The 22,088-nt window shown below is 42.1% G+C and overlaps 1 protein-coding gene across 1 annotated transcript in view; it reads left to right on the plus strand.

Annotated features, from left to right (window-relative positions):
- LOC146074345 (dynein axonemal heavy chain 3-like) overlaps positions 1–22,088 on the plus strand; it is a 1,013,923-nt gene that overhangs the window by 734,002 nt on the left and 257,833 nt on the right. Inside the window, 1 exon segment of the mRNA XM_083182299.1 lies at positions 2,539–2,688. Coding sequence (XP_083038425.1) covers positions 2,539–2,688 — 150 coding nt within the window.

Below are 22,088 nucleotides of genomic sequence, written 5' to 3' on the forward strand. Positions count from 1 at the left end.
CGCTGGGCGCTTGCACACAACAGTGCGGGTGGGGGGTGGCGGGGAGGCGGATTCGCCCAGCGTTTCATGGGCATTCCAATGAAAATGCAAGGCATTCTCATGGTAATTGGCATTCTTATGGTGGGGGGGGCAGGCAGCTGATATCAGCGGATGTCCGCTGCCTGCCCACTTCACACACAGGGCACCTGCAGATCAGAGACACTTCCAAAATCATTTGATGGTCAGTGACCATCAAATGATTTTGTGCCCACACGCAAGGCTGCAAATTATGAAAATCATCCATTCTCATGCCTACAGGGAATTGCACCGTGCGAGGGGGGGCGGCCATGTGGGTGGCGTCTGGTGGACTTGCAAGGCCGCAAAATTTGCAGCCTTGCAAGTTTAATAGAATAAGGGCCAATGGGCCAGAATCTGGTTCATTCGCAAAAGCAAATTCCCTCTCTCTAATGGAAGAAAAAATGTGCACTGCAGGTGGGGCTGATGTAACATATGTAGAGCAAGTTAAATTTGGGTGGTGTTATTTTGTTTCTGTGCAGGGTAAATATAGGCTTTATTTTTACACTGCAATATAGATATCAGTTTGAAGTAAAAACCCCACCGCAATCTAACTCTCTGTGCACATGTTACATCAGCCCCACCTGCAGTGCACATGTTTTATCCATTAAAGAATCAGGACCACTGTGTGTAGTCTCTCAAGTGACATAACTCCCAAGTACACAACTGAGAAGCAGATGCAAGTTCACACATGCATATAGCAGATGGTAACATAGAAACATAGTTGTTGAGGTTGAAAAAATACATAATTCTATCAAATTGAAACTGAAAAGAGCTCCTGCAGTGTAAAGGACCCTGATGAGGCTATTGTCCATATAGGCAGCAACCTCATGCGACCCGTAAAAGTTTCCCTATTTGTTGTTGAGTGCACTAAAGTGCTCTATAAATTATGGTTGTAGCCATGTATACTTCTTTCTGCTAGACATTTCTTTATCCCTTTTTTGAATGTATCCAATGAGTCTGCCCTTTCTGTTAAAAAGACCTTCATTTGCTTGGTGCATAATGCCTCCATAATGGGAGACCACATGTCCTGTGCTAGTTTATATCTTACAGCAGGGATGGTCATCGATCATCAATAGTTAACACTGATTATTTGCCAAAGATTCATCACCATTTATGGCAGTCAGATATCAAAGATTTTTTTTTCTCAGCAATAGAGCATAGCCCACCTCCAGTAGCCCACTAAGCTTATCCCCCTGATTAGGTCATCATCTGACATTCTCCACATCAGGGATTGCCATCAATGGGTGGAGAACATCAATCCGCGCTAATGGTTTTATGCCATCAATATTAACTGCCAATGACAACAACAGTGGTGACCATAGATGGTTAACCTGCTGATGGCTGTTTCTAGCTCACATTAGGTTTGACAGACAAATTTCAGCAAGCACAACCCGGCGCACTGAAATGTGCAAAAAGTCAGTGGTTTTGCCACCCAAACAGCACTTCCCCAACACACCTATTAGTTTATTTGTGTTTTTCCACTTTACACAAATAAACCCTGTCTAATTTGGGTGTGTTAATTGTGATCATTAAAGGGGGTACAAAAAGGGGCACTTATCATTCCATTGAAAACAATAGAATCACCCAAAAAAGTTATTATTACAGCATAACAGCCTCAATAGAGCATTAAGTACTGTTATGCATATTTTCTAAAGTACATTATGCAAAGAAGTAATGGTAAACAAAACTACCCAAATAGAAAAAGGGTCCACAGCATAGAACTACCCAAATGCTGATTCTCCTAGTGGTCTCAAGAGCAATATTCCCCTAACAATAATCTGCTAGGCTCAAAAAGTTCATTAGAAACTATTTCTAAGTGTTAGTTTTTATATCTAACACATCTGTGTGGGTATGGCATTTATTGAAAGAAATGTTATATACACAGAATGAAATTACCCTGAAATCTATTTTCCATTTGGAGTTTCTATTTATGAAAACAAAAATGACGATGCAAAGGTCAAAAATATTCATCATGAAACAGACATTGCTTGTAGGAGTACACATCTGAGCCTCTTTCAAATCCTCAAAATTCCATTATAACACAATCCTCAAACAAGGAATCTCACTTTTAAGAGAATGAGTTACAAAGTGATACTGGAAAGTTGAAATACAGGAAGTCTCAAAATATATAAGGAAGCCAAAGATACAAAATAAAGTGTTTGAAACTGCACTGTAGAAAAGAATTTTAAAGTATTAAGCATTCTCGCAAATTGCTGTGTAGAAAAGTACTGGTAAATCGTAATAGTAATTTATTTATGTTATATTTAGTAAATTGTTAATGATAAAAACATTTTAAAGTAAAGAATATTAATATCCCAAATTATCAACTTAACATGTTGGTTTTTTTTTTGAGAATGGATTGCATACAGTGAATACATTTATTTTACATTTTGTATTAAGTTATGTTTACATTTTTAATGTAACGGACCTCAACAGTTTGAGAACTAATTAAAGTAACTAAATGTCACATATTCTGCTTAGGGAATCATACTTTTGAAACCCAGTCAAGTACACCAGAGTGCCGAAGGAACTCAGAAATTAATGAGACTTTGGATTCATGAGGTCTATAGAGTGTTCTGTGACAGGCTTGTCAGCAGTCAAGACCGAAGGAAGTTTTTCCAGATAGTAAAGGTAAAGAATGTAAATGTTCTCCATCTTGTTCATTTAAAGCAACATATTTTAAAGGACTCCTAAATTTAGTTACAAATAGTAGTATATAAAGGGTACCTTCTACTAATTTCAGATTTATACGTCTCCTTATTGTGTTTTCTGATTCATATGAAATATATATAAAAACTCTTACATATAAACGTATATATACTGTACTTAGTAGTGAATAAAAAAAACATAATTTTAGAGTTGTGTAATTTATTTTGAGGTATGCAGGGGAAGAATGGGAACTAAAAGCCACCCTAGAAAATTCTTAAAATATGGCTTTATGGTGGCAGCACCAATTCAACTGTAAGCTGAACCAACACCGAAGTAGGTGGAATGAGTACATTTTATTACCTTTGTGGAAGCTGTTGGTTACTTTTTATATGCTTGGTTTTCAAGTGGCCCCAACACACAGACCTATATGCTGCTTTAGGGCAAGACTGCCAAAACTCATAAACTAAACAGATTGTGGCCCGTATGGTGTAAATAAACATAAACACAGGTTTTTTAACCTGTGTGTTGATGGATGCAGAGATTCATACTTTTGGTAGTAGAATTTTTTTTTACACAAAAACTGTGGAACTAGGTGTTTCAGAAGATACCCATAAAACTAGTGCTAGGCTATTCCTTGCTAATTAGTAGTGAAAGGAAATTAACCTTTGCAGCCTATATTAAAGAGAATATTGCTAATTTCTCTTATACATTGATAGACATAAAGGGGGACATTTACCAAAATGTATTCGTAGAAAAAAGGTGTATTCGTAGGGAGAAATACACCTTTTTTTTTACGAATTTGTATTTTCGGGATTTACAATCCCAAAAATACAACAATTCGTATTCCTAAAGATGGAACATTCGTATTTGTATTTACAAATACGAATGTCTACACCATCGATAGAATACGACAGAAATCACCATTCAAAAGAATGGTGGTTCCTGATGTACTAAGCAGCCGTACTGATAATACGGCTGCTAAGTGGTGTGAAACACCCACGCAAATATGACAGGAAAATAGAACACCATTTTACTGTTCTATTTGCTTTAAGCCTGCACGGATCAGTCAGATCCGTGCAGGCTTCAGTGTAAAAAAATAGAAAAATTAAATAAAAAAAAAAAAAAAAAACGGCATGGGGTCCCCCCCACAGCCATAACCAGCACCAGGCTGACAGAGCCTGGAGCCGGTAATTAAAAATCAGGGAATCCAACAAATAGGGGTTCCCTGATTTTTAACAACCAGCCCCAGGCTCCTGCTCTGGGGCTGGTTCCCAAAATACGGGGGACAAAATGACTAGGGGTCCCCCGTATTTTAAGAACCAGCCCCAGGCAAAACCAGCCAGCAGGGTAATGCCACAGCCGGGGGGAGACTTTTTATGCAAGTCCCCCCGGCCAAAGTATTCATCCCTACCGACCAGTCAGCCTGGCCAGGGGCCCTGGGGGAGTGGGGACCCCCCCAATGAAGGGGTCCCCCCCCTCCAGGACTTACCTGACCAGGCTGAAGCCTGGTACTGTCCCCGATGCCCCTGGGCGGTGGGCATCGGGCTGATTATGGTGTAAAAAAAAGATAAAACTATTGTTTTTTACTGTGGCACTACAAGTGCCAGCAAGCCTCCCCAGCAAGCTGGGACTTGGAGAACCACAATTCTAACCAATCAGGAGCCGACTTTACTGGCTCCTGATTGGCCACTAGGCGGCTCCTGATTGGCTAGAATTCATTCTTAGTCCAGACGTCGAGGAGGCAACATCTCTCCAGCTCTGAAAGTCCCGACAGCCGGCAGCGCGTAAACAAAGAAGAAGACAGAAGAGAAAGAATAAAGTCCTGGAAAAGAAGAGAGAAGACAGAAGACCATCCATGGAGGACCTGGTGAGTAGGATTTACTTCCACAGGTCCAACATGGATTTTCTTCAGACAGGACGCCGACCTCAGAGCCGCCGACCCGGAGCCGCCGACACTGGAGCCGCCGACACCGGAGCCAGCGACCTACCGACGGGATCAAGATAGGTAAGTATCAGTGTGTTTGTGATGTGTGTATTAAACTTTTATTTCAAATGTGTGTCAGTGTGTTTTGTGCACTTATTTTTTAACTGTGGAACTATAAGTGCCAGCGGGCCCTTTAATGCCCAGCAGGCTGGGACTTGTGGTTCTCCAAGTCCCAGCTTGCTGGGGAGGCTTGCTGGCACTTGTAGTGCCACAGTAAAAAACAATAGTTTTATCTTTTTTTTACACCATAATCAGCCCGATGCCCACCGCCCAGGGGCATCGGGGACAGTACCAGGCTTCAGCCTGGTCAGGTAAGTCCTGGAGGGGGGGGACCCCTTCATTGGGGGGGTCCCCACTCCCCCAGGGCCCCTGGCCAGGCTGACTGGTCGGTAGGGATGAATGCTTTGGCCGGGGGGACTTGCATAAAAAGTCTCCCCCCGGCTGTGGCATTACCCTGCTGGCTGGTTTTGCCTGGGGCTGGTTCTTAAAATACGGGGGACCCCTAGTCATTTTGTCCCCCGTATTTTGGGAACCAGCCCCAGAGCAGGAGCCTGGGGCTGGTTGTTAAAAATCAGGGAACCCCTATTTGTCGGGTTCCCTGATTTTTAATTACCGGCTCCAGGCTCTGTCAGCCTGGTGCTGGTTTCGGCTGTGGGGGGGACCCCACGCCGATTTTTTTTCCATTTATTTATTTTTTTTAAATTTTTTTTACACTCTGCAGCCTGCACGGATCTGACTGATCCGTGCAGACTGCTAGAAATAATTTGTATTAGCAGCCGTATATATGTGCCGCTAATACAAATTGTTACACCATCGGAGGGTTACAAAGCAGTCGTATCTGACTGCTTTGTAATTTCCCCTCCGGAACACGACTTTGCATACGACTAAAACAGTCGTATGCAGTCGTAGGGGAAATACCAATACGAAAAACTAGGTTTTTCATATTGGTAAATTTCCCCCAAAACACCTACAGAAAAAAAAATTAAACAATTATTGCCCTAGCAGAAGAATTACTACTAGAGATAAATATGTTTCTGAATGTGCAGTGCATAGGTAAATTAGACACAATTTGACTATCTAGATGTGTACTATAATCTATGATTAAAGTTCTTGTGAAATGCCAAGACACAGAATCATATATAAGCAGCACTGTACATTGAAGAAGTCAGCATGCTCACTTCTTTCATGAATTTATTATGGAGCTCAACAGAAGCCCTTGAAGAGCCATGGTCTTCTAAGACTTCAAGAGGTTTTCGATAGCAGGAGAGTTTTGACTGATTGGAAGTTGCTTTTGGTAAGGAAGCACAATCTCGAACCACTGTGTTTGAGTGGTGTTTAGAATTTCAGCACAGTAGAAGATTACTGGAAGATGAGGAGTGCTGTGGCTGACATGTGTCTGCCTTCACCAAAGACAATGTTGCTGCCATCCAGGCCATAGTTGAGATGGACAAAAGAGTGAATGTGGCCCAGTTAGAGAAGAAGATAAGCATCTCCTTGGGATCCACTTGATACTCTATGAAAAGCTTGATCTGAGAACCGTTTCTGCACGCTGGGTGACATCAGCCCAGTGAACCCCAGTTGGAGGTGTGTCACCACAGAAGTTCTGATATAAGTGCAGCATGGTCAAGCAAATGGTGGCTATTTTTATGGCTAAGACTGGTCATATAGCTACCAGACTCCTCATACAGCAGTGCAATGTCACTGGAGACTGATACGCAAGCAAATGCCTGCACAAGATCTGGAAGTCAAGGCACATGTCCCCCTGTCTTAAGGTAATTTTTTTACATTAAATAGCTAGAATAAAAGACAGCCGTCTCGCATACTGCCAGGAACTGGGACCTGCATACTACATATCGCAGGAGCTGTGATCCACATACCACCTCTCATGGGAGCACTAACTCTTGTGGTAGCCTGGAGCCGCATACAGCTGGGAGCTGGGATCCCCAAATCACTTCTTGACAGTGCCAGGAGCCACATACTGCTTGGAGCCGGAGGCCTTGCACAGCATTCAGCTGTGTAACCCACCCACACACACACACACACCAGGAGTCCCGGCACCTCCGTGAGGCATTGGACAGACTAGCCCTCTCACAACCATCTCTCTCTCTCTCAACTTTTCTTTCTCTCTCCCTCCTCCCCCTCTCTCTTTCAATCACTGTCTCTTCTCTCACAGTTCCCCTTATCTCTCTCTCTCCCTCTGTCACTGTCTCCTCTCAGTTCCCTCTCTTTTACACTCCCCCTATGCTGGTTAGGGGGAACATATTTTGCAGAAATCTAAACTAGGCATATTCAGATAATGAGCGCATTCAAATGCAGTTATCCTGAATTGTACGCAAATTACATGATTCATCCACTACAAATGAAGAGTCAGAAGTGGGTTGGGAAGAGGCAGTTTTTAATGCAAGCTAAGTTCAGTGAGGGCCTATTTGGGGAAATGTGGCCAATGCAGATCTGTGCATAATCATATATGCAGTTACAATTAGTATAGTAATAAATCAGATGCATATGCTACCCAGTAAGAAGCAGACTCTTTGCTGATGGCTCAGTGCCTGCTAAACCATACACATGCTTATATTAAAAGTCTGGAGTTTTCAGCTATACAGTTTAACAACTTTTAACTATTGGCCATACGTTTACCAATGTGAGTATCACTGTAAACTGCGTTTCATGACCATATGCACAGACTGCTGTTGTGTCCAGAGTCCCTTGCAACATAGCTCCCGGGGCACAACCGCAGACAGATAACTGGTAGGTGACTTGATGTGTTTGCAGAAAAAAAAGTGGACATGTTAGTGAATCCACAAATCCACAGCCACAGAAGTCATGTTTAGAGGAATTTCAGAAGAGAACACGAGGATACCATAAGCTGTTGCAAGTGTCAATGGTGTTGTACATGATGTTGCCCCAATGATGGTGTGTTTAGAACCACAGATATAATTGCACTTTCCAAAGACATAGACCAGAGCCTGCAGTCTCCATCACACTCTAACATATATGGGGAAGGCTGGCATTAGTATTTCCATATTGTCCTTTCTGTGGTTCTTACAGCAGCCACTATTGCAGGCATAGCCACATCCATCAATGAATCAGGCCAGAGGGGCTGTGTGATGTCTCAAGAGTTATGCAGCAATATTCATGACCCCGGCACCCTCTGACTGTTACCACAAATAATGGCTTTGAGCAACAGGCTGCAATGACTCTTTAAACCACCCATGTACTTCCAGATGACATCTACATAACTTTATGACCTGGGCTGTAGTTATGATAAAGTGCAATTTATATTTTGTTTTTATAAAATATTTAATTAGTTTGATTAAAACATACTGTAGAGCCATGTTTGATCTATTTTACATCCCTATGTCACAGAAGAAAAACAAACCACTTCATTTTCTCTTTTGGAATATTTCTGCTTCTATCACACACATTTTAATGGCCTTATCAGCTGTATGGAGGAGTTAGGTATTTTACTGTCTAAATGACAGGATGAAAAGGTTGAAGCACACAATAGATGCAGCAGAAATGTATTTATTATTGCTCATGGCATGTGACCTTTAAGTTGAAATGAAATCCCCCTCTGGTTTACTATTTTATGTGGATTAAAAAAAAACAAAAACTGATAAACCCAGGCTGCTTTTAACCTTTGGGTTATTAAGTTTTATGAGACTCTTAAAAAAGGTTCAAATCAAACTTAAGATATTGGACTAACACTTATCATGTAAAAAACACTGATACCCCTTTCACATTGCACAAACAACCTGGGTCCGACCCAGGTTGACGTGCAGTGTTAAAGGGCCTCATGTAAATACCCGGATCCAGCAACCCGGCATTCCAACCCTGGTTAAAAGAAGAGTTAATCTTGGGCTGGACATGGGTCGCTGTGCGATTTGAATGGGTAACCCAGGTCCCGTTCACACTATAGGGGGGAGGCAGTGTTAGCTCCAAGCGCTGCCAGCTCCCCCACCCCCAATGATGCACCTCATCACCCCAACCCTAATTAAATCAGTGACAGATTGCAAATGCCAGGATGCTTCTGGGACTGCGTGCTGTGTCTGTGTCCAAATCCTGGGTGCGGCCCGGCATTTGCCATGTGAATGGGTAATTATTAGATTTAGGGAACTCAACTCAAATGTTCTTCGTGTCACTGGTAACATTTTGTGTGGTTTAGTAGGTCGACAATGTCTAGGTCGACAACAAAAGATTGCCATGCACAAGGTTGATACGAAAAAGGTACACATGACTTTTTTCCATTTTTTAAAGGAAAAAGCTCATGGACCCCCAATTAGTGTACCGCATTCCTCTTGCATTTTTCAGCCACTTTACCATTCCCAGATGGAGGACAAGTGGATGGTAAAGTATGAAAAATTTCAAAAAAGGAAAAAAAATCCCCCCAAAACTCATGTTGACCTTTTCATGTGTTGACTATAGCCATGTTGACATTTTACTTGTGTCGAGCTTTTGACCATGTATATGAAACATATGGTGTTGACCTACTGTCAACATTACCGAGTGTCGAACTAGACATTGTTTATCAGCCATCTGAATACTGGTTGCATGACAGTATAGAAAATTTGACAAATAAATTAGGAATCAAATAACATTCTTAACTGTTGCCTCTTATATTTGAGCCACAGATGCAGCCATCCTACATCAGGCATGTCCAAATTATGGCCCTCCAGCTGTTGTGAAACTACAAGTCCCATCATGCCTTGCCACAGTTTTGCTATCAGGGAATGCTATAACTATGGCAATGCATGCTGGGATGTGTAGATTCACAACAGCTGGTGGGCCACAGTTTGCCAATGCTTGTCCTACATGTTTCTATGTGTTTCTATGTATTTACATTTCAGGTAGAACACATTAGTGCATGTACAGGTTGAGTAGCCCTTATCCAAATATCCATTATCCTAATTATTCCAAAAACCATACATTCCAGAAAGTGAATTTTTTTTTGTATCTGAGATAGTACACAAACGTATCAAGTTTTTAAACCTTGTTTATGCACAAATAGAATATATTTGTGTGTATATCATGTGTTTTATGTGTTTGTACAACATAAATGCAAGATACCTCAAGATACATCATTGAAATACAATAATATTCTGAAATAGGAAATAATCCGTTATCCAAAATTGTTTTGGTCCTCAGCATTTTGGATAAGGGATACTCAACCTGTGTCTGTATGTAACACAAATGTAATGTTTATAAAAAGGAGTAAGTCTGACTGTCGCCTTTAGAGTAAATACCATATGTGGATGTAATCAGGATCCCGATGGTCACAATTCTAACAGCGGAATCCCAATAGTCACAATACCAAATATCCAAAAGGTGAGAATTAGGGTTAGTTTTGGGGTTAGGCACTGATGAGAGGGTTTATGTTAGGCTGTGGGTGGGGTGGGTTAGGGCTTGGCATATCCATCCATTTGGACTGTTGGGATTCCCACCATGCGGAGCCAGGCCCACAACTAGGGGGAGGGGCTAGAAGGTCATATACCCAAGGTACTGGATGTGATACCCATATGTGCATGCAGACGGGGTGCAGAAAATGTACTGCCTTGCCCTGGGTGATGAAAATCATAGTTTTTAGCCCTAGCTTAGCATCAACATTTCATACCCAACCCTGATATGTTAGAAGGCATAGTTGGTGTCCTGCATAATGGAGATTAAGTTATTCCTAAAGTAGGTTCAAGGTGCTGTAGTGGATATTTTTGTGTCATTCTTCAACTCTGGAGAGGGTACCTCTAAAGGAGGTTTAATCTTTGCCCAAATGTACAAATCCTGAATATTGTGGGCTCTGAATGAGCATAAAATTTCATAGATGGTACATTTGGGCAAACACTAAATCTCTTCTAAGTGTACCTTCTCCAGCGCTTAAGAATGACACTGAGATATCCATTAATTTATTGTTGACATGCTTCATTTGCAACTACTATATACAATTGTACTAATGAAATTGCATACAGTTTCATATTTTTATATTGTAAGGCATGTGCTACCCGTTCAGCAGTGCTGAATTAATAATGTTGTTTGGAGTGGTAACTCTTGGCCCAGAGATAAGCAATCAAACCTTCTATATTAAAACTTAATGATACACTTAGGATTTTGAGAAGTTGAAAAATATGTTATGCATTTTACAAAAACTAAATGGAAGGTATCCAATTTCCTGCAATTAATGACCACATTAATTGCTTCATGGGTTGAGGCTATCCCAGTGGTTCCCAAACTGTGTGCCCCATGGCACCTTGGGGTGCCTTTGGGACACTTGCAGGGGTGCCTTGAGTTGGGGGTCAAGCACCAATTCAAATTATTTATGGTCAATGTAATTGACAAAACCAGTGTCTGTGGCTGTCAATCATAAAATATGTGTGCAAACTGAAGCAAATCTTGTCCCTTACTACAGGGGTTCCCAATCTTTTTTGAATCACGGCACCCTAGAGTATCAGAATTTTTTTACGGCACCCCTAGGCCCCCCAAAAAGGTAGTAAAATATATAAAAATAATTAGATTGTGTTTATATGTGATCCTGATGTTCAGTTATGTGGTAAAGGGCAGGATTTGCTTCTGTTTGTACACATAGTTTATGATTGGCAGCCACCAGCACTGGTTTTGTCCATAAATAATTAACCATAAATAATTTGAATTGATCCAGCACCACCAACCCGTGGCACCCCTGCAAGTGTCCCGAGGCACCCCAGGGAGCCGCGGCACACAGTTTGGGAACCACTGCCTTACTATATACGTAAACCAGGGTTCCCTACCTGACCCTCTCCTTCAGGGAGAAAATGTTCTGTACCTGGACTTCCCTGGTAATGTATGATTGCCATCACCTGTGGGGAGCTAGGTAATTGGTAAGAAAGGTGTTTCACCACAGGTGATGGCAATCCTACATTACCAGGGAAGTCCAGCAACAGAGCATTTTCTCCCTGAAGGAGAGGGTCAGGAAGGCAACCCGGACACGTAAACCTAGATGACATATGAATACAATTTATTTAATTATATTTTATTCTTAATTTCTCAATAGGAAACTTTTAGACCAAGGGGTGCCGTGGATAAAATTCTGATATTATAGGGAGCCTCAGTAAGTGATTTGGTACTTGTTTCCTTGCATGGCGCCCACTACGATATTTGCTTAGTGGACTATTCTGCATAGTGAAATTGACTCGCATGCAATTTGTCTGTGCAATGCAATGCAATGCGATGTGATGCGATTTTTCATTGTATAAGTACCCATATGTGATGGTACATTTTAAATGCACCCATGCACACCCCCACTATCCATGTCACCCCGAAGCGTGGCGAGCGGATGCGGTTACGCGTTCTCCCGACCTTTTCATACCCCCACTATCCACGTTGGCGTGGAGATGATTTTATAAAGTGTGGCAAATGCAGCAAGCCACCGAGCCCGAAGCGTGGCGAGCGCAGCGAGCCCCACGAGGGGATGCGTAATACCTGTAAAGTAATCCACGTCCCGTCGCGGGGCTCGCAGCGCTCGTCACGCTTTGGGCTCAGTGGCGAGCTGTGCTCGCCACACTTTATAAAATCAACTCCGCGCCGACGTGGATAGTGGGGTATGAAAAGGTCGGGAGGACACGTAACCATGTCCCCTCGTGAGGCTCGTTGCGCTCACCACACTTCGAGGTGACGTGGATAGTGGGGGTGTGCATAGGTGCTTTTAAAATTAAGTACCATCACATCTCATGGGCCTTTATTCTGATCTGTGCGGAAATTCCCGCATTCTTACGGAGCGGTCCGCACGCCACGGTGTTTTGCCGCATGCGGCCATCGTCCGTAGAAACGCCCACGTGTCCTCCGCATTCGGACGGACTCACTCTTTAAGAACAGGGCGTGTTTACGGACGACATACAAATCATGCGTGTGCGGGAGAAACACTCCGATTCGGCACGGTATTACAGAGTATTACAGAGTATGCTCGGGAATACCGCATCCGACCGGGAGCCAAGCGGTGCTACCGCACGTAAGCGGAGGATTTACGCCAAACAACCCACTATGAAGTATCTTCTGCAAGACATCACATGACCCACTTATTCAATTACCTATCCTCATAAAAAACTGCTTATTTGGAATTGGAATCAATTAGATTCCAATATATCCTTACAAGCATGCCTAACACATGCATTGCACACATTAACCCTTACAGCAATTGAAGCAGCAATGGTTTCAATTAAAGCACTGACAAGCGTCCTATTAGTGAGTAATGAGTAAAGGAGTAGATTCTATTGGGTTCAGGTGTTAATGGTTGTAGTCATTAGGCGTACGTTCGCCAACCGCATGAACGAGTGGTGTCCGCAAAGCAATAGTACACTTGTGGACACCGCACATTTCTGCCCTTTTTTCATCGCGTGCATTCGTAGTGGTTTCCGAATGTACGCCCCCCAACATAAGTGTACTCCCCCGTGTCCGCCCATGTTTCCGCCCCGTTTTGCCCACTTTGAAACTACGCCCATGTGTCATTCCGCATGACGCCCATAATACGCCCCTATTTCCCGACTGATAGCGGTGAACAGTTTTGGACGGGATTTGGCCGAACTGGTACCGAGTCAAGGCGTGGCACATGCGCGTAGCGTTCTCCACGCATGCGCAGACGTCAGAAAGACGCGATCCGTAAGTACGCGGTAAAGTCCGCATCAATCAGAATAAGGGCCATGGTATGGGTACTTATATAATGAAAAATCGCATTGCACAGAAAATTGCATGCAATACCATCACATCTCATGGTATGGGTGCTTATACAATGAAAAATCGCTTCGCATCGCATGCAAAAAAAAGCACATGCGATTCGATTTCACTACGTTAGCGTACGTAGAAAATCTGGGCGCCGTGCTAGGAAACAAATACCAGTGATTCTGTTTGGTTTGCAAAAGCAAACTCCTTCTTTAATGGACAAAACCCTGTGCACTTCAGGTGGGATTGATGTAACATTTGCAGAGACAATTACATTTGGGTGGGGTGTGTTCAAACTGAAATCTAAGCAGCCGGCACCTGCACAGAAACAAAATAACTCACCTAAATGTTACTCTGTCTTCACTTGATACATCTGCTGCACATGCAGTGCACATGGTTGTGTCCATTAGAGAAGTTTGTTTTTGCAACCAAACCATAATCACCCCCTCAATTCAAAAGAGTTTACTGGGCTATCCTATAAACTATAGAAGAAGAAGAGAAAAAGAGTGTCCTTGAGTGGGTGCACCACAGAGAATAAAAAATACAATAAAATATAACTTTTATACTTATACCTTTAAAAGGCTGCGAAAATGAGTTAAAAAACACATATAACGTACAGAGGTGGGGTAACACACTTTTATTAAAACAAAGGTGGCAGGCAGGTGTGGCTTTACACTTGTTATGGGTAGCGTGTAGTGATTATACAGTGTGCAGATGCCCCAGTTCGTGCCGTGGATCTACAATGTCCACAGCAAACAGAAATATTGGGGTGCCAATGGAGCTGGGTCGACTAACCTCTAATAACTCCACACTATTGGCAAAATTGTATATTCTCACATGTGTGCTGTCTCTGACAACAGATTCACTAGTGCTATCTGTGTATTAGAGCACAAGAGCCAAAAAGCTGTATATGACAAGGATCTGCTGCTGGGTGTCATGTCTGTCACAAATAGCAGAGAGAACTCATCCCCAGGGTGCCTGATACTGTGGCTAAATGGTATAACAGACGTGAGTGAGGGTTCTGGGGTGGGATGCGTCCCTGTCTATGGACTGGGGAAACACAGTCACCACTAATCAATCTCTCACATGCCTCATTAGAGAAACTCAAGTGCTGTGTAAGTCACCTAGCACTAATACCTCACAACTCGTACACTGGAGTCTCAAATGGGGTGTCAAATCTGTTACAATAACAGAGAGACCTCAACCCCAAAGAGCCCTCTGGTGTAGTAGGAGGGTAAATCAGCTGTGGGTATGGCTTCAGAGGTGAGCTGTGTCCCTGTCCGTGGACCAGGGAAAGCACAGTCACCACTATTGGCTCTCAGAAGGAGAGAGGTCAGAGAGAGTGAGAACCACCTTTGTCCTCACTAAGGAGTGGATGTATCTATGTAGGGGGATTGTGAAATCATGTAGAACTGTGATGAAGACGCATGTCCTCTGATAAGGTGTGTGACACTGCAAATAAATATAAATCGTGCGAAAAACTACAAAAGGATTGAAAGAGTGCATGGGTGTTCTTCTGATAGTATCCAGCTGGATGAAGATAGAATACTGAATGTGATATATAGTGGATAACCATACTAGGTATAGGAAAAGTGCATGGGTCTGACAGATAATAAACTGATAAATTATGTTACTGATTCACAAGTCTGTGCTAGTATCACCTAGGTACATCCTAGGCAGGTCCTGGGTATAGCAAGCCACATAAGCTGAAAAGCGGGAACCCACAAAAAAAAAACACGGCGGTGTCAGTGACGCGGTGACGCTCTCAGGGGCGGAGACTTACACGTCTCCAGGACTGACCCCGACTGGCTGCAATAGATCACATGCGCGGGATACGCGAGAAGCGGCCGCAGCGGTGATTGGTCTATCCATCTAAACAGATGATGACGCATCTCTGGACGTGTGTTTACATGTACCGGAGAAGCACCCTGACCCTGTGTGATTGGTTGGGCAGACTCACGGGGATTCGAGGCGCGAAAACGCCCGTGATTTGTGATTGGTCTGTAGATGTTACCAAGGGGTATTTAAACCCTTACATACCCACAGGCAGGTTGGCCCTGAAGAAGCTACACTGCGAAGCGCGTGCCAGCTAGCGGTGCGCAGGCAGTTGTGTGCTGTTTTTGTTACTTTCTTTATAAATTGCATTTTGATTTATGTATTACAGTGTGTTGTCTTGTAAGCCCTTGTAAGGGCTACAACTCACACCTGTGCCGTAGTGAGAACACCCCACCCTGGGAGTTCTCACTCTCTCTGACCTCTCTCCATCTGAGAGCCAATAGTGGTGACTGTGCTTTCCCTGGTCCACGGACAGGGACACAGCTCACCTCTGAAGCCATACCCACAGCTGATTTACCCTCCTACTACACCAGAGGGCTCTCTGGGGTTGAGGTCTCTCTGTTATTGTAACAGATTTGACACCCCATTTGAGACTCCAGTGTACGAGTTGTGAGGTATTAGTGCTAGGTGACTTACACAGCACTTGAGTTTCTCTAAAGAGGCACGTGAGAGAGTGATTAGTGGTGACTGTGTTTCCCCAGTCCATAGACAGGGACGCATCCCACCCCAGAACCCTCACTCACATCTGTTATACCATTTAGCCACAATATCAGGCACCCTGGGGATGAGTTCTCTCTGCTATTTGTGACAGACATGACACCCCAGCAGCAGATCCTTGTCATATACAGCTTTTTGGCTCTTGTGCTCTAATACACAGATAGCACTAGTGAATCTGTTGTCAGAGACAGCACACATGTGAGAATATACAATTTTGCCAATAGTGTGGAGTTATTAGAGGTTAGTCGACCCAGCTCCATTGGCACCCCAATATTTCTGTTCGCTGTGGACATTGTAGATCCACGGCACGAACTGGGGCATCTGCACACTGTATAATCACTACACGCTACCCATAACAAGTGTACAGCCACACCTGCCTGCCACCTTTGTTTTAATAAAAGTGTGTTACCCCACCTCTGTACGTTATATGTGTTTTTTAACTCATTTTCGCAGCCTTTTAAAGGTATAAGAATAAAAGTTATATTTTATTGTATTATTTATTCTCTGTGGTGCACCCACACAAGGACACTCTTTTTCTCTTCTTCTTCTATGCTCTCAAACCCAGTGTCCAGAGGTAGCACACCCCTGCCTATATAGGTTCAACCTCACATATACTATTTCAGGGGTCCATATGTATTTAGTCTTGTGTGACTGACCAAAAAACCTCCTGTTTCTATCCTATAAACTGACATGATCAGTGGCTTATGAGGAAGTTTGTTCCACATGTCTCACGCAGGCAAAGAAAAACCCTGGTAAGTGCTGTTTTTTTCAGGGCTGTACATGTGAAAGGTGGTTCAATATATTCTAATATACTTGGGAGTATTTGTACTGTACATTGTCTATACGCATATACTTGGGACTTTCAGTGTTTTCTAATAAATATGAATTGTATGTTTATGGGTGATTAAGCATGAGGAATGTGTGTGGAATGAGTGAGGAATTAACCTACGATCACTATACAGTAACATTACAGCCTTCATATATACAAAATTTATCTGAACCTAAAAGAGCCGCCATTTGCAGTTTAATACAATAAAAACCCTCCAACCTCTTTATATTTTGGAATTCTTAGAGAATATGTATAGTGTATTTGCAATGTAAATAGATCTCTTGATATTTAGTAATTGCCTACCGCTTCCAAACGTGGTGTAGTTAAATCGGAATTATATAAGAATTCCCAGTCTATAGTTTATTTGAGGCTGCCTGTGTATTTTATTTTACATCTAACTCTCTCAATGGATAGATTGCTGAGCTTGGGTTTTTTTTATTTCTGAAGCACTTAAGCAGTATTTCATGCTTTATCCTTTTCAACATTATATTTGGAACAATAGGTTGATATGCATGGCTTTAAGTATCGTACAATTTAGTGGCTGATTTTTCTTTTTGAACACATTGTTCTTGTTTTCAATCTACTGCTCACTCGTAGTTGTAGCCATGTGTCTGTGATTTCTCTAGCGGAGAACTATCTCTCTGTTTTTGTATTCTCAAAGGTTGCTCTTCAATCCCAGCATCGCTTTGATTGTACTCGCAACAAAGCGAATAAGAAAACTTCAACTGAGGAACAAATTCTGCATTAAAGTTTTTGAACATTTTTAGTCAACCATGAATTTATAGTCTTGAAAGAACTGGAATGATTTTTAGAGTCTATCCACAGCCCTAGAACATAATGTTTATGCTTTGGTGCTTATATGTACAGAACATTTCACTGTGAATTTTCCAAATAATGGCTTCTTTTTATTTCAGTTTTTTTATTAAAGGAAAATATACCAGTTCATTCTTATATTATGACTATACCTTTAGATAACGATTTACTAATTGATTTATGCTTAACTAACAATATGTTAACAGTTATTATTATTATTGTAGTAATTATTATGTTATTCTGCTACAGTCTATGCATTTCTATTTTATGCATCTTCACATGGTCCCTCAAACTTCACTCCTAAACTTTATTTGAACTTAACCTACCTCTATGTACCCTCACTAGCCAATCCTCATTCCTGCTCCCAGACCTCTGGCCGCTGCTCTGCCTTTTGCCCACTAAACTGAGTGAACAGGCCTTCTCAGCACATCAGCTTAGTGACTGCTTTTACTGTATATGTATAGTTCAGCAGTTCTCACACTGTTGGTCCCTATCTCAATGTGGGTTACAACCATCTCAGCATGGGGTCATGACTCTGTGTTGCTGACTGTCAGACTAATCCAACAAGTCATCATGCAGCTCTGCCCCTACCCCAGTGCTCTGCCTCTAGTGTCCCAAGCAGTAGCCACGGCTTGTGCCACTGCCACCAGCAGGCTGTATTCTTAGATTCCTCATCTACATGCAGATATGCACATGGGGCACACGGTTGGCAGCAAGGGCACTCCTGGATCTTGTGGCTTCTGAGCGGTTGGAAACTTTCATATAACACAGGGAGATCACAGTGAGACTCAGAGGAGCCATTTCTCAAACAAGCAGGAATCTGTGAAGAACTTCTTGTAAGTGTGTGTGTGTGTGTGGCAAAAAGGGGGTAGGGGTTCATCCCCAGGAACCAGGATGGGCAGTCCCCGAAAAGCAACAGCAGAGGAGAACTGAGAACAGACTTTATGCTATATGTCTGTGGAGGGGGAACAGAAGAAAACAAATTTAATAAACACCCACTGCCTTCCCTACCATCCTTCTGTCACACTCTTCTATCCCCTATTAACCACTGCCTCCCCATTGCATTACTGGTCGCTTCACTTGTTTTGTGCCTCTGTAATGCTGACCACATTAAAAGATCAACATCCGTTTTTATTTGGAGTTTTTGTGACAGTTTTGTAGAATTTATCACATGGACTCCAAACTAGTGTACCGCTCTCTCATAAACCTGACATTCTCATCTCAAAAGTATTGACAGGGTCAGACTTTTTCTTACCCAGGATGCTAAAAATACTCACTGGTCATCTGCAGACTGGGCTACTGTAATCCCTCTATCTAGCATCCCTGACAGATTCTTCTCTCCACTCCAATCTGATACCCGCTCCTCTTCCTCACCAAGGGCCAGATGTACAGTATCAAGCTTCAAAAAGGGATAAAAGGGAGAGTGATAAACAGCCAGCCAATCAGCTCCTAACTGCCATGTTACCGGCTAGGTTTAAAAATTACAGGTAGGGGCTTGTTAATCACTTTTTGAAGCTTGATACATAGGATCGACCTCCCCTGTCTTACTAGCCCTACACAATATTGATCTGCAGGCAGATAGTTGTCAATATGCACAAGGTCAACATGAAAAGGGTCGACGTGAGATTTTCAAATTTTTGGGGGGTGTCTATATCTACATGGGTCAACATGGAAACCGTATAAGAGTCCATGTCCCCCCTTGCATGGCTCGCTGCACTTGCCTTGCTTCGGGCACTATTCTATTCCTCCTCCATGTCCACTGGGATGGTAAAGTAAGGACCTTTTTTTTTGAAAAAAAAATGTAAAAAAATCATTTTGACCTTTTTTCATGTAGACCGTTTGTTGTGTCAACCTTTTGACCATGTTGACCTAATTCATGTCAACCTTTTTTCTGTGTTAGACCTTTTGACTATTCAGAACTCAATTCAAGCTTCTCATACTCACTTACAAAGCCCTCCACCATTACTCTCAACATTACTATATTGGGTGCTGCATGTCCCTTGTGGTGCCATATAAACAAAGGATAATAATAATAATAATAATAATAATAATAATAATAATAATAATAATAATAATAATAAACTTGCAGCCATTCTTTCCTAGACAGCATGTATTATTTTATTTTTCGCAGAACTTTATCCTATATGTGACCCAAAATGAAACCCAATAACCACAATTATAATAAATCAAATTAAAAGATTTTGTATTTTTTGCACTTTCATTCAAAAATATGATTACACCACAATCAGCTGCAATACAGTAATTCACTCTTGTAAAACTCAAAGAAGATATTTGTGCCTCTAGATACAATACCCTTTCACGGGAAAATCTTAATATAAATCATCTTTGGTCCCGCACTATCCCCCTACATGTGAATGGCTGTAAACATTCTGACAGCTGTCACTGTCTGGCTGTAAGCAGGGAGGATGATAGAGAATGCACTAGTCTGCTCTTATTGGGGTGATTCTGGTTTGTTGCAAAAGCAAACATGGACAAAACCATGTGCACTGCAGGTGGGGCAGAAAGAGTTACATTTGGGTGAGTTATTTTGTTTCTATGCAGAGTAAATACTGGCTGCTTTACTTGTTCACTGCAATTTGGATTTCAGTTTGAACACACCCCACCCTAATGTAACTCTCTCTGCACATATTACATCAAACCTGCAGTGCACATGGTTTTGTCCATTAACAAAATAGTTTTTCTTTGCAAACCAACCAGACTCACCCCCATTGTGTTTAATTCACAATCAGAGTGGTTGGTAATTATTCTTACCTGGATTCCAAGAAGCTCTTAAGGCACCAGGCTGCCCCTGCTAAAAGGCTCAGTGGACCTATATGTTAAGATGACCTTGGCACATGAATCTTGCTCAGTCGGGGCTCATGTACAGTACAGATGGAGCGCCGGTCAGCCAGCCTGCAGGATCGCCAGATCTCCTGAACTGGTGCAGGCTGGCGGATAGAAGCTATCTGACGGGGACGCGTGAGCATCTCACACGCTCATGCGTCCCCATCAGCAAGGCAGCAGGAGCGGCTTCCCTGACCGTCTCTGCTTCAGGGAGATGGACAGGGAGCGGGCGCTGCAGGGAGGTTCCGACGGAATGGGACGCGCGCGAGTCCCCTTCTGTCTTCAGGTGCAAGTCTGTGAATGGCAATTCTATCGCCAGGAGCAGCTCCATTGAGAGTTACTCTATCTGTATGATTGTTGGCAATGGTCCTACTTAACCTATAGTTTGTTGTTGTTGCATATCTCAGTAATAAGAATTTTTGTGCTTATAAATTTATTATAACTTTATTATTCTGACAAAGCATATGCACAGAATCATATTGTGATAGCCGGGAAGGGAGAAGCACGGATGCTTCTGATCTCTCTTTGTGAATTCTCTTCATATGTAAGAGAAGTCAACAAGATCGGTCAAAAAAGTTGCGAGAAAGCAATACTCAGTGCTATCGCTACCAATGTAGACTGCCGTTTACAGCATAAATTTGCCTAATTCAGGAGAGAGCTTTAATATCTCCAGCGTTTGGCATTTCTTAAATTGCAATGATATTGTAATCATACAAAAAGTCAATTTATGTTATTGGTTTGAATAAATAGACCCCTAACTTACCTATGTGTTTCACATGGATTGTTGTTTTGGCAGTTGTATTTGGCAGTTGTATACAAGTTTATTGTAGTGTTAAATGAACCCACAACTGAGCAGCACAAGTTATTGGATCCATCTCCAGAGCTGTCTATCCTCATACATGTGTTCGTTCAAGCCCTGCTTATATTATTTACTTGCTGAAAAACCTAATATTTTTTTTTTTAGTATAGACTCCATGTTTGGAGGTGTATAGCAATTGGAAATGGTTCAAGTTCAAATACTGTTTTAATCCATTTTTAATTGGTTTAGATCATATAATTTATGTGTATGCATCCAACCACAGAAAACATGTAGTAATTATAAAAAATAGGACTATGCATGCCAACCCAACGCAGCACAAACCGATGCAATAAATAATATGTGTGAAAGCTATTTTTCTAAGCAGTGTGGTGCATTTTCCAAATCATTTTATTCTACGAGTCCACAAATTATAGTTTAAAATCTTCAGTCAAAAAGAAATTCATAGCCCCGATAATCTCACCCTTATTCCAGAACTGGTCCCTGCATATATTAAAAATCATTATTCACTTGCTTTTTGTGAAATAGATTGATTTTGTTTCACTTTGGACAACCGACTTTGGCATCATCCAATTAAAAAATATTAAACATTTGATGTGGAAAGCCACAGCTGCGAGTTAATATTAATGTTATGACAAGTAGGTGAGCAGGTTGAGCCACTGATATATGTAGCATTGTTTATTCAAGCATTATGTGCAATATTCATACCCTAGCCTTTCATAATTATACTTCAAGAGCAGTGCTGCTCTGGCAAGTCATTTAACAGAGATTGTCCTCACAGCCAGTAGTGCTTTGTAAAATGAAAGGCATGGCATCTGCTCTCTAATTATGCATGTTCTGTATAAGCAGGAGAATTGATCATA

This window comes from Crinia signifera, chromosome 4, assembly GCF_055691185.1.
Source record: "Crinia signifera chromosome 4, ASM5569118v1, whole genome shotgun sequence".
NCBI lineage: Eukaryota > Metazoa > Chordata > Amphibia > Anura > Myobatrachidae > Crinia > Crinia signifera.